We start from the raw sequence: 12,065 nt of genomic DNA, 5'->3' as shown, positions 1-12,065 counted from the left end.
ATCACTAAACCAAATCTAGAATTATGTAGCGTGTACCCAGTAATCACCACAGATTTGATCATGAGAATTTATGCAGTACCTCGCCTCCTCCAACAGGGGCCTTCACGGATGGTGTAGGAGAGCTCTGTAAACTCCAGATCCACTGTTGAACGGCGGGGCAGATGTGAAAACCTCTGAGCCTCAGTGATGTGGTTCTCCACCTTCTTCAGGTGGGTCAACATGGCAGCATCTCCACCAGCACGCTTCGTCTCCTCCATAGGAATGGAGACAGACCCCGGCTCTAAGGTCTTCTCAGCCATACCAAGAGCCTGAGAAAGGTTAAATGACAGTTAAACGTATACAGACACAGCAAATTCATCACAGAACTATAATCTGCAATCAAACCTACATCAATGCAGTCACCTCACACATACACATGCACGTGGGATTCTATGTGTGATGAGCAGCTATTTAAAGACTGTGATGTATATTTGAGATCAGCTAAAAAGAGGAACAGAACCAGTCATTCAGTGTTTTGAAGGGAAGCATAAATGAATCATTATGAATGAATGTTCGCTCATCCTAACCACATTATATTCTGTTTTAATGAAGTGCATTCGGTTTAGCTGAATGGCATTAGGATGCTAACTATATTAGCCCAAGAGCATCTAGAAAGATGTTATTCTGAGCACAGAATCAGTGACAGAGGAAACATCTGCTCAGACATGAGGGTTATGCACTTGGAGACAGTTTCACTTAGAAGAGTAATTACCCTTGAAGCCTATGGAATCTGATGCCAGCATTTAAGGCTTTGATGGAAATCTTTTTTTTTTTCCTTTTATATTGGGGCTGTGCTCAACGAACAAGAAAACAGCTGACCGTTGGGTCAAGTATCTTTCTATTTCATATTTGTGTACTTTTAAACAGTAATACACAGCTTTTCTGAGCACTGTCGGTGCTGTTCTTTACTCAAAGATTAATCCACCTTAAAATGAAAATTCTTTTCATATTTTCTCACCCTCTTCTTGGAACGGGCCCATAAGATTTTCATTCTCATATCGCACAAAAGAAGATATTTTTTTCTGTGGAATTTTAACAATTTATGTCCTTCCATCAAAGGTCTTTACATTAAAACATACATAAGGAATAAAAAATACCTTAAAATACCTTATAGAAATACCTTAAAGTTTTTAGTTTAGTGATCAGCAAACATTAACAGAAGCTCAATCATATCTGTGTTTAAAGGCCCATGAAACCCCCCTTTTTCGAATTCTTTCAAAAAATGCCCTGAGATGCACATGAAGCGCAGCGAGCAGAGGGAGGAGAGAGCATAGCCGGCAGAGCAGGGGAGAAAGAGGGGAGCGAACAACTGTTATTTGTTGGCTCACAAAGAGACACAAACCGTTAGCAGATGCATGATTTTATAGTTTACAAAATTAAATTTAAAGAAATAAACAGTAAGTAAGTCCTGCTACATTTGTTATTCGTAATTTCATATTTACATATCCACAATTTGTTATATCATTATAAAGATAATCATGTAAACACTAAAAATGAGGAGAACTTCTCTTCTCCTCAATCCCCGGGTCTGAATGCAGACACAGTGGATAGCAGTGCAGCAGATCTCTTGCCCTGTCTATTTCAACCATTAGCCCTGTCAGTAATGTGGAGGATTTTAAACATGGGCAAACACAGCAGCACGGATATAGGCGATGTGTCTGAATAGTAACAAACTCAACTGATAAAACACAAAGTCTGGCATTCTCCAATTCTCGTACAGCTCTCTCGGCAGACATGCTTGTTGCAAACCAACAGCTTTGCTGTATCTGCCTTGACAGAATCGCAGGGGAAAGCATGCAAAACAACCACGTGGATCATGGAAACAAACACATATGACTCTTGCCGTGCGCAGATGCGGTCTCACCCAGTCATTGGGTCTCACAGCTTGGCAGGTCTGCCTTACCTTCAGAAAGCACATGCTCACATGAATAATTGAGAAGCAGGGTCTTCTCATAGGATAAGAAAACTCCGCTATGAATAATATAGAGAAACCGACGCGTCATCACTCCAATAGCAGATTCCTGCTAAGTCACCGATTGTGATCCTGCCCCAAAAATTATTTTAAACCGGAAGATGAAATTAGCAGACAAAAGCTCAAAATTATCCAGGTTCTCGTGCATCAAGCAATCATGCTTGAGATTTTGTGAGCACTGTTTGAATGCTGTAAACATGGTTCACTGATCAATTCTTACATGTGAATAGAATCCTAAATAAAACCTTAAATCATAAGAAGCTTTTATAAAAACCTAAGTTAAATTACTTAATTTATATGTATGTTTTTTTTTCTTCTTTTTCTTTTTTTTTTTACTTGATGCATTGAAGCTTTGCAGTACATAAACTTTTATTTTCGGGTATAAACTTTTAATGTAGGGAAAGATCTCAGATTTGATAAAAATATATTGATTTGTGTTTTGAAGATAAATTATAAATTGGTCAGTTTCTTTTGTCTTTTGCTTACATGATGGTAAGGACATTATTGGTCTGAATTTACAAAGACTTTTCCCTGTTTTTTAATAAAAGCTTTATTTAGTTTTAGTCTCATTTAGATTCAGTTGGACGCTCACATCATTCTGCTGCATGTGGGAAGGCTGAGGTTGTAATACTATAACTGTTGTGAGGACTAAAGATCAGATTACAGCCTGACAACAGTATAATGCTGATTCACAGTAACTTTCTGGATCACACACAATATGAAAATGCTACACATGCACATACAGACACACACACGTATAGCATATTGTCACATACTATATATTATGTAGCCTCATATAATATATATTATAAAATGCAGGCAAAACCCAACTTCAACCTCATTAGAGACAGTAAAACTGACACTCAATACAGAAAGACTAAAACACACACAATAACTTGATTATAGCCCACAGCATACACAAGAGCTGCATTACACAAAGCAGCACACAAATGCATTTCAGCAAGGTATGTCCAACAGTTAAATGTAGTAATTTCAGCATTTAATTCAAAACCCCTACCCAGATTCAGTGACACTGAACAACAATGCATGGAACCACAGAAGTACAAACAGTACTGACAGCACTGCAAACGTGGAATCTATAAGAGTTATTGTGTTTCACGTCAATGAGAATGCACTTAGGCTGCAGAAGCATCTAAACCAGTTCCGGGTGCTGTGCTTGAGAGAACCCTGCGCTATACAGAACCAATGTTTACACTGTTGCCAGCTAGCAAATTATATCGTTAAAGTGCTTTTATGTCAATATAGAATATTCCATTAAGAAGTGCTTAGTTTATTGTCCATTATGACTCAAAGCTCAAGACCGAAGCATACAGAATCTAACATCATCAGTGGTGTAAAGTAGCAAATCACAAATACTCAAACTACTGTAAGAGTAATTTTTCTCAAGAATTGTAATTTACTAAGTAGTTTTAAAAATGTGTGCTTTTACTTTACCTTGAGTATATTTTTAGAGCTCTATCAGTACTTTTACTCCACTACTTGATTTTTTCTTGTCAATGGGGATTAGGAAAAATCAGTCCTGTGATTCCTGTCCAATCAAATCGCACATAGAAGGGAAATCGCATCAAAATGAACTACCTCAAGACATAGGCACTTTATAAATGCATTCGGAATAAATTGGGAAGCACAAAAAGTGTCCAAAATCCTTACACACATTGACCCAGAGACTGTTTAGATGCATGTCACTTATGAGAAGATGACAGATGCTTACTGTATGATGACCGAAATGGCCTTTAACACCCAGCAGGCATAGGATGTCAACATGACATCAGATTGACATTGTATTTGATGTCGTGGGGACATTGTACTTTGGTTGAAAATGAAAATCGGGTTGACATCAGAACCCAACGTCAGGCCAACATTAATGCAAACCAAAAATCAACCAAATATCAATGTCTAATGAGGTTACAGGTTGACATTGTGTGGACGTAACCACTATGACGTCTATCAGATGTTGGATAATGGTTGCCATATTGAACCTGACGAATAAATGTCATTATCTGACGTCAATATAAGTGAAGTTTATTCATAAACTAATTTCGAGAGGAGCACGTGATTATGATTGAACACGGCTGGTCCTGCATTAGCATGCTTGATCCACCAATCAGGCCATTCCTAACCACTATAAAGAGCCAGGGTTTTCTCACTACAGTCATCTTCGATTTGAAGAATACACTGCTCTGCATCAAATGCTACTGCTACTGCTACTGCTACTGCTACTGCTACTGCTACTGCTACTGCTACTGCTACTGCTACTGCTACTGCTACTGCTACTGCTACTGCTACATCTACATCAACTTCTCCAGCTACATCAACTTCTCCAGCTACATCAACTTCTCCAGCAACAACAACAATAACTTCTCCAGCTACATCAACAACAACTTCTCCAGCTACATCAACTTCTCCAACAACAACAACAACTTCTCCAGCTACATCAACTTCTCCAACAACAACAACAACTTCTCCAGCTACATCAACTTCTCCAACAACAACAACAACAACTTCTCCAGCTACATCAACTTCTCCAACAACAACAACAACAACTTCTCCAACAACAACAACAACAACTTCTCCAGCTACATCAACTTCTCCAGCTACATCAACTTCTCCAGCTACATCAACTTCTCCAACAACAACAACAACTTCTCCAGCTACATCAACTTCTCCAACAACAACAACAACAACTTCTCCAGCTACATCAACTTCTCCAACAACAACAACATCAACTTCTCCAACAACAACAACAACAACTTCTCCAACAACAACAACAACAACTTCTCCAACAACAACAACAACAACTTCTCCAGCTACATCAACTTCTCCAACAACAACAACAACTTCTCCAGCTACATCATCAACAACTTCTCCAGCTACATCAACAACTTCTCCAGCTACATCAACAACTTTTCCAGCTACATCAACAACAACTTTTCCAGCTACATCAACAACAACTTCTCCAACAACAACTTCTCCAGCTACATCAACTTCTCCAACAACAACAACTTCTCCAGCTACAACTTCTCAACCTTCTACTTCAATTGCCTCACACAATGCAATCTCTGTGTCTTCAACCCAATTCTCCAACAAGATCACAGTAAAAACTCGATCACCATCCATGAACTTTGCCTAAACTCTCGATGCCTGCGATCCAAGCTGAACTCTCTTCTAGGGAGATCATGTCAGCTGGTTGCAGAAGCTGACCCTCATCCAACCTATTACACTCCACATCCATTTCTAAATACATTTACACTCTTTGCAAATGACACTTTTCCACTCACATAGCCCACACCCTCGATGCCATATTCACACTAGCCTTTTTAATTTAAGTCTTCTGAACTAAGTATGACATTTCAATCCAACGATACACCTAACCATATCTGATCTATCTTCGCAGGATGAAGGGATGCAGGATGATATCCGTTCCCCCACACACCTGTTCTAAACAGGCCCGGATTGACTAATCGGGAGGACCGGGAGAATTCCCGGTGGGCCGGTCCGTTTTTTTTTGCCGCGAGGGCCGGTGTCCCTAGCTCCAGAATCTGTTGCTCTCAGCAGTGACACTTTTTTAATTCATTTACTTGACCACAGCCTTTTTATTCATTATAAAAAAAAAATAAAATAAATAAAAAATAAAAAAAAAGGATAGTGCCATTAGAAACTGATTTGGAAATATTTATTTACTTATTTTAATATAGTCAGTCGTGAACTGAGGTGGGCTGGTCTGAGGCTTGAAACTCCAGAGCTGAAAAGGTGTCCCACTCCGGCCCTGGTTCTAAACCTCTTAGCATTTTTACACCACAGAAGAGCAATAACACCTCGGGGAAGCCCAGCCGATCATCTCCAGCCAACTTCCACCATCATGCATTATTGGGTATGAAGTATGACTCTGTCATTTCCTTCCTATTTCCCTTCCTATTTAACATAGGAGCTCCTTCACTACCCTTCCCTGTTTTTCTAGCTTTAACTTTTTCTCTCCAAATTTAAACTATCCTATACTTCTATTCACTTTCATTCACCACAGCTCCGACCAATTCAGGGGTTGTCTTGAGTTTCAGTTGCTGCAACAGGAACGTTCTAAATGAGCTTGCATACACTTACAAATTTTCTAAATACCACTATCGTTGCACTCCCCGCACTAATACAGCAGTAAATGCTTCTGCGGGAGCACAAGTTGCCTCCATACTGGCCCACTACACCACTGCAGCCGCAGAAATGCTCCGCAGAGTTGCACACCCAAAGCACCACTGCTACCGCAGTGAACCTCTAGCATATGCCTTATTCACCTTCATCTTTACATATCACTAAAGGCAGTATTTAACGTCCCTGCGGGAGCACTCAAAACTTACTAATATCGACTGTTTAGGTGCTCCACTTAACTATACACCCCATTAACATCACGGCAACTGTAGTGACGCTCTAGCTGAGCCCCTTTATCACTTTCATCTCTAAATATCACTGCTAATAGTACTTAGTATTTCCGTGTGAGGCGCTAATACTGAGTACCTCTGCTACTGCAGAGATGCTTTGCCGAGCCTTATTCTCCCTCTGCACCACTGCTGCAACAGTTAAGCTTTGCCTGAGCTGCAACTGCAGAGACGGCTGTTTAGCCTTAATTCTCTGCACCACTGATTTTATTGCACTTCTGTAACTGCAGAGAAGCTCTGCTGAGATTATTTTTTCCCCTGCACCAATGCTGCAGCAGTGACGCCCTGCCTGAACAGTTTTCCAACAACAGATATAAACTCTGTCATTGGTCCTCTAACACCTCTAAATCCTCAATTTGCCTCAGCCAATATTTCCTCAGAGAAGCCCAGCTGATTCTCGGTTGCAGACTTCAACCTAGTTTCCAAGCAGCACGACTCTGTCTGTTCTTCCTACTTTCCGTCTTAGTTGCATAGGACTCATTTTTACTAAACTTTCCTTTTTTATTTTATTAAACTTCCCTTCTCTTCCTCTTCATAATTTTTCAATTTCACTTGCACTCATTCTCCGCAGCTCGGACTCCCACAGGGGTAGCCCCAAGCTCCCACTGCCACAGCAGTGAAGCTCTTTAAGAGCTCACATGTACACTTTTCAAAAAAAAAAAAAAAAAAAAAAAAAAAAAAAAAAAAAAAAAAAAAATTTTACCATTATCACACTCCGCCGCAATAATACAGCCGTAAAGGCGTAGCGGGAACTCGTATTGCTTCCATACTGACTACAATTACACCTCTACAGCAGCTCCACTTAATTACATTGCATTGTAGCATCAATTTATTTTCCATCACCACACTCCCCGCAACAATATAGCCATAAAGGCTTAGCGGGAACTCGTATTGCTTACATACTGACCACCATCACACCTTTACAGCAGCTCCACTCTATTACATTGCATTGTAGTATCAATTTATTTTCCATCACCACACTCCCCGCTATAATACAGCTGTAAAGGCTTAGCGGGAACATGTATTGCTTTCACACATATAATGCACCAGACTCTGAATACCTATGCACCCCTGCAGCCACAGAGTTGCTCTACTGTGCCTGATTCCTATCTGCTACACCGCTGTTAATCAGCTCTCCAAAGCGCACTTCCCTTTAGAAACTGACTTTCACCGCACCTCTGCAGCAGCAGAGACGCTCAGCCGAGCATCACTCCCCTCTACATCACTGCCGCAGTAGTGACGCTTAGCAAGCGCATATACACTTCCACTTAGCAATCCACTACTGATACACTCTCCAGCACTGCCAAAGCAGTTAAACGTCTCTGCGGAGGCGTATTTACCTTCCAGATACTGACTTCCATTGCACCTCTGCAGCAGCAGAGACGCTCAGCCGAGCATCATTTACATCCCCTGCACCACTGCTGCAGCAGTGACGCTCTGCTGGAGCTCATGCACACTTCCATTACACTTATACCACTTCTGTCACTCCCAGCACTGCTAAAGCAGTTAAAACGCTGCTGCAGAAGCGTATTCTTCCCCTTAGGACTGACTACCACCGCACCTCTGCAGTCGCAGAGACGCTCTGCCGAGCATCACTCCCCTCCACATCACTGCCGCAGCAGTGACGCTCAGCGAGCGCATATACACTTTCATTTAGCAACCCAATACTGATACACTCTCCAGCACTGCTAAAGCAGTTAAACGTCCCTGCGGAGGCGTATTTCCCTTACAAATACTGACTTCCATTGCACCTCTGCAGCAGCAGAGACGCTCAGCCGAGCATCATTTACATCCCCTGCACCACTGCTGCAGCAGTGACGCTCTGCTGGAGCTCATGCACACTTCCATTACACTTATACCACTTCTGTCACTCCCAGCACTGCTAAAGCAGTTAAAACGCTGCTGCAGAAGCGTATTCTTCCCCTTAGTACTGACTACCATCGCACCTCTGCAGTCGCAGAGACGCTCAGCCGAGCTTCATCCCCCCTGCACCACTGCTGCAGCAGTGTCGCTCCACCGGAGCTCACACACACTACTATTTATCCATACCATTACTGACACACTCCCCATTGGACTGCCAAAGCGGTTAATCAGTTAACCGCTTCTCATCTGCAGCTACAGCTCCGCAGAACCTTACAGCTTCATTTTCCATCACTACTATACTAAACCTTTACGAAACCCACCACATATGTTTTAAACCTTTACACTTACCCCACTCACTCTCCCGCTGGTCCTTACAATTAACAGGACCCGGGGGCACACATAGTCATACATAAGCACCTTCAGTTAATTTTTACACCCACACCAGTCTCTGTTGCTCCTCCAAGCTATTTCTGTATCACTTTTCAGCAGCCGGATATGGCATTAATCTCCTGTGCCTTTTGGGGGGTTCTTCAAATACGCGGCTGCTGTCCCGAGCTGAGCATTTTGGGGAGTTGTCGAGATCTACCTGAGCTCGAGGCTCCCCTCTCTTCCTCCAAACGAGAGGGAGCCCAGGGCTCAAGAACCTTCGAGCTCAGGGCTCTCTCCCGGGACAGCATGCCAAACTTGCTTATAATCAATCATCAGCTAAGTGTGAACTCTTGAAGTGAAGTTTATTCATAAACTAATTTCGAGAGGAGCACGTGATTATGATTGAACACGGCTGGTCCTGCATTAGCATGCTTGATCCACCAATCAGGCCATTCCTAACCACTATAAAGAGCCAGGGTTTTCTCACTACAGTCATCTTCGATTTGAAGAATCCCCCCTTCCACCCCTACCTTTTCACCTTTCCCTCCATAGGGCAGCACGGTGGCTCAGTGACTAGCACTGTCGCCTCACAGCAAGAACGTCACCGGTTCTAGTTCCTTAACAGGCCGGTGGTCGTTTCTGTGTGTAGTTTGCATGTTCTTCCCGTGCTTGCGTGGGTTTTCCCCGGGTTCTCCGGTTTCCTCCCACATTTCAAAAACATGTACAACAAGTTAATCGTTAAATCTAAATTTCAATACAGGTAATCTAATAATGCAGCATATCTTTTAATAGCCTTCAATCTTAATCTTTAGCTATTATAAAAAGGGGAGTTGTCGAGATCTACCTGAGCTCGAGGCTCCCCTCTCTTCCTCCAAACGAGAGGGAGCCCAGGGCTCAAGAACCTTCGAGCTCAGGGCTCTCTCCCGGGACAGCATGCCAAACTTGCTTATAATCAATCATCAGCTAAGTGTGAACTCTTGAATGTTGGTTTAAGATATCGACATTGGATTTTAGTAACTTTCTAACACAACCTAAAATCAACTAAATATCAACGTCATTTCACGTCATTATTGAACATTAAAATAACAATGTCCTTAGACGCTGGCTATTAAACTTATGAGTTTATGATGTTGTGCCTGCTGGGCATTAACTATAAATGCACTACAGAATGTTACGTTTACACACACATTCACTAATTAGATGTTAATGCATCAGTTTTTACAGCTTAATACTCACTTCTCTTGAGTACTTTTAAAAGGGCTTTTAACTCATACTTCGAGTAATATTTATAAAAGATACTTTTACTCTACTTGCACAACATTTTGGGCAAGTAATGGTACTTTAACTTAAGTATGATTTTTCAGCACTCTTTCCACCACTGAATATCATACCACAAGACTTTTCTAGATCTCCACATGTCATAATTTGCATTGATTGGAACATTACATTATAAAACATAAGCCAAAAATCTTGCTAGGAAGAAAAAAAAAGGGCAAAATTCACCAATTATGCCCATTAATTTCACACATATAGTGCTGCCTATGTATATGCAAATCAATTCCAAAAGAATTGACCTTAAACCTGAACTGAAAGAAATGTATATATATATATATATATCCCAATCAAAAAAAGTGTTTAGGAGCATCCTTTTTTTTTAAATCAGAAAACAAATCTGACCAGATATATATGGTTATGAGGCTTGATTAACCATGCACAGCCTGAATTAGTCAAACAATGAGCATTTTCTTAAGCAGTGGACTTCACTTCTGGTCCTGAAGTACTTTAGAATGCCACATTTTGGATGTCTTTCTTATCTGACACACCCAATTAAGATATTGGGTGCATTAATGAGCTGATAATATAAATCAGATATGCTAAATAAAGAAAACATTAGCGTAATGTTAAGGATTGTGAACCAGTAGTAAAAACACTGTCTGGCTCTTTTATCATCTGTCAGAGAAAGGTCACAGTCTCCCTTCACCCACTTCCCAGCACAGATATAGGACTGAATACATAATCAGCTGTTTTGAGAAAACAATACTCATAAATAAAGAAACATATGATGCTGAAGTTGATGAAATACCTTTCATATTCATTACCCTATGGCGAAGAGTCAGTGTTTTAAATAACATGCATCACACGCCGTGTCAATGACATCATCACACGCATTCAAAACACAGAGCAGTGTGTTTAGAGACCCCGCACAAATGTTGACGCACACACAGACTCAGAATGACATGACACCTACTTTTTTGACGCGCTGAGTTGAACAAATGTCTATTTGGCAGCGTGTTTTGCTTTTATAAAGATGTCCAAATCATTCCTTTGAGCATCATACGCAGACCCCCACACACATAGGCTTCAGCAACAGGAGCGGCCCCGCACTATACTCCGAATGAGAGAAAAGATGCTCCGTTACACGCCCGATCCCGCTCACCGGTGACGGCGAGGATGCTCTTCTCCTTCAGAAAGCCGCTACGCGTCACAGTCATTTCGTTCACTGAAAACACCCCGAGACAATTCACATCCAAAACAAACATAACAGTTATCAATAATTGAGCAGATGCAGCATCCCCGTTAAACCGGGAGTTTCATCTCGGACAGCTGACGGAAGGGCAAGCCGTGAGTCGATCATTGCGCATTTACACTCATCCGGAATGCGTATGGAGCGGTGTGTGTGGAGAGGGAGAGGAGTAGTCTAGTGCTCATCCTGCCGGTCCTCCGGATGCTGCAGCGCAGTGTGATCTGGCGCGCACTGGACAGAGGAACCCTGGCACGCCCGGCGCTCTGCTGTGCTGCGGGGCGTAACTTCTCTCGTCCGAAATAATTCTCAGTGGTAATCACTGGAGAACAATTAAAGTTGCAGTGATGTATTTGGTTACGAAGAACGCTTGTGTTTTGATATTGAGCTTCGAAAACAACAGCAAAATCCTGCAGAGTTAATTAGCAAATTAACAGTCATAATTTCTAGAACTTTGCAGATTAAATCTAGTTATATTGTTACAGGCGTTTTGGTAATTGTCATTGGAAATAGGCTAATATAAGCACAAAATTTTGTAGTTAACACATGCAGAACAAACACATCATGACAACAAAATAATGCTATAATAACATAATTTTTTAATTATGACACAAATAATAAAAAGAATAATAATGACATTCCATCATTAACATATTTTTCTCGTTCTGTCTACTTATGAAACACGACTTCTTTTCCACTTTATTTTCTATCTTTTTTATTTATTTATCTTTTAAAACTCACCATCTTCTGACTTTAGTAGCTGTAGTTTGTACAGGACAGTATAGGATATTAATTGCTTAATATAATATAATAATGACTAATATAATATAATAGAATAATATAATATAATATAATA

At 41.1% G+C, this 12,065-nt stretch overlaps 1 protein-coding gene across 1 annotated transcript in view; it reads right to left on the bottom strand.

Annotated features, from left to right (window-relative positions):
• abcg4a (ATP-binding cassette, sub-family G (WHITE), member 4a) overlaps positions 1–11,449 on the bottom strand; it is a 53,121-nt gene extending 41,672 nt beyond the window's left edge. The window contains exons 1-2 of the mRNA XM_682593.9: positions 10,937–11,449; positions 80–308 (exon numbers count right to left, since the gene is read on the bottom strand). Of these exons, the coding sequence (XP_687685.2) occupies positions 80–299 (220 nt within the window). The 5' untranslated portion in view covers positions 300–308; positions 10,937–11,449. The remainder of the gene's footprint in view (positions 1–79; positions 309–10,936) is intronic.
• Positions 11,450–12,065: the final 616 nt, after the last annotated feature.

This window comes from Danio rerio, chromosome 5, assembly GCF_049306965.1.
Source record: "Danio rerio strain Tuebingen ecotype United States chromosome 5, GRCz12tu, whole genome shotgun sequence".
Lineage (NCBI taxonomy): Eukaryota > Metazoa > Chordata > Actinopteri > Cypriniformes > Danionidae > Danio > Danio rerio.
Note: the sequence above shows the minus strand (reverse complement) of the source record. Positions and strands in the feature narration are given on the sequence as shown.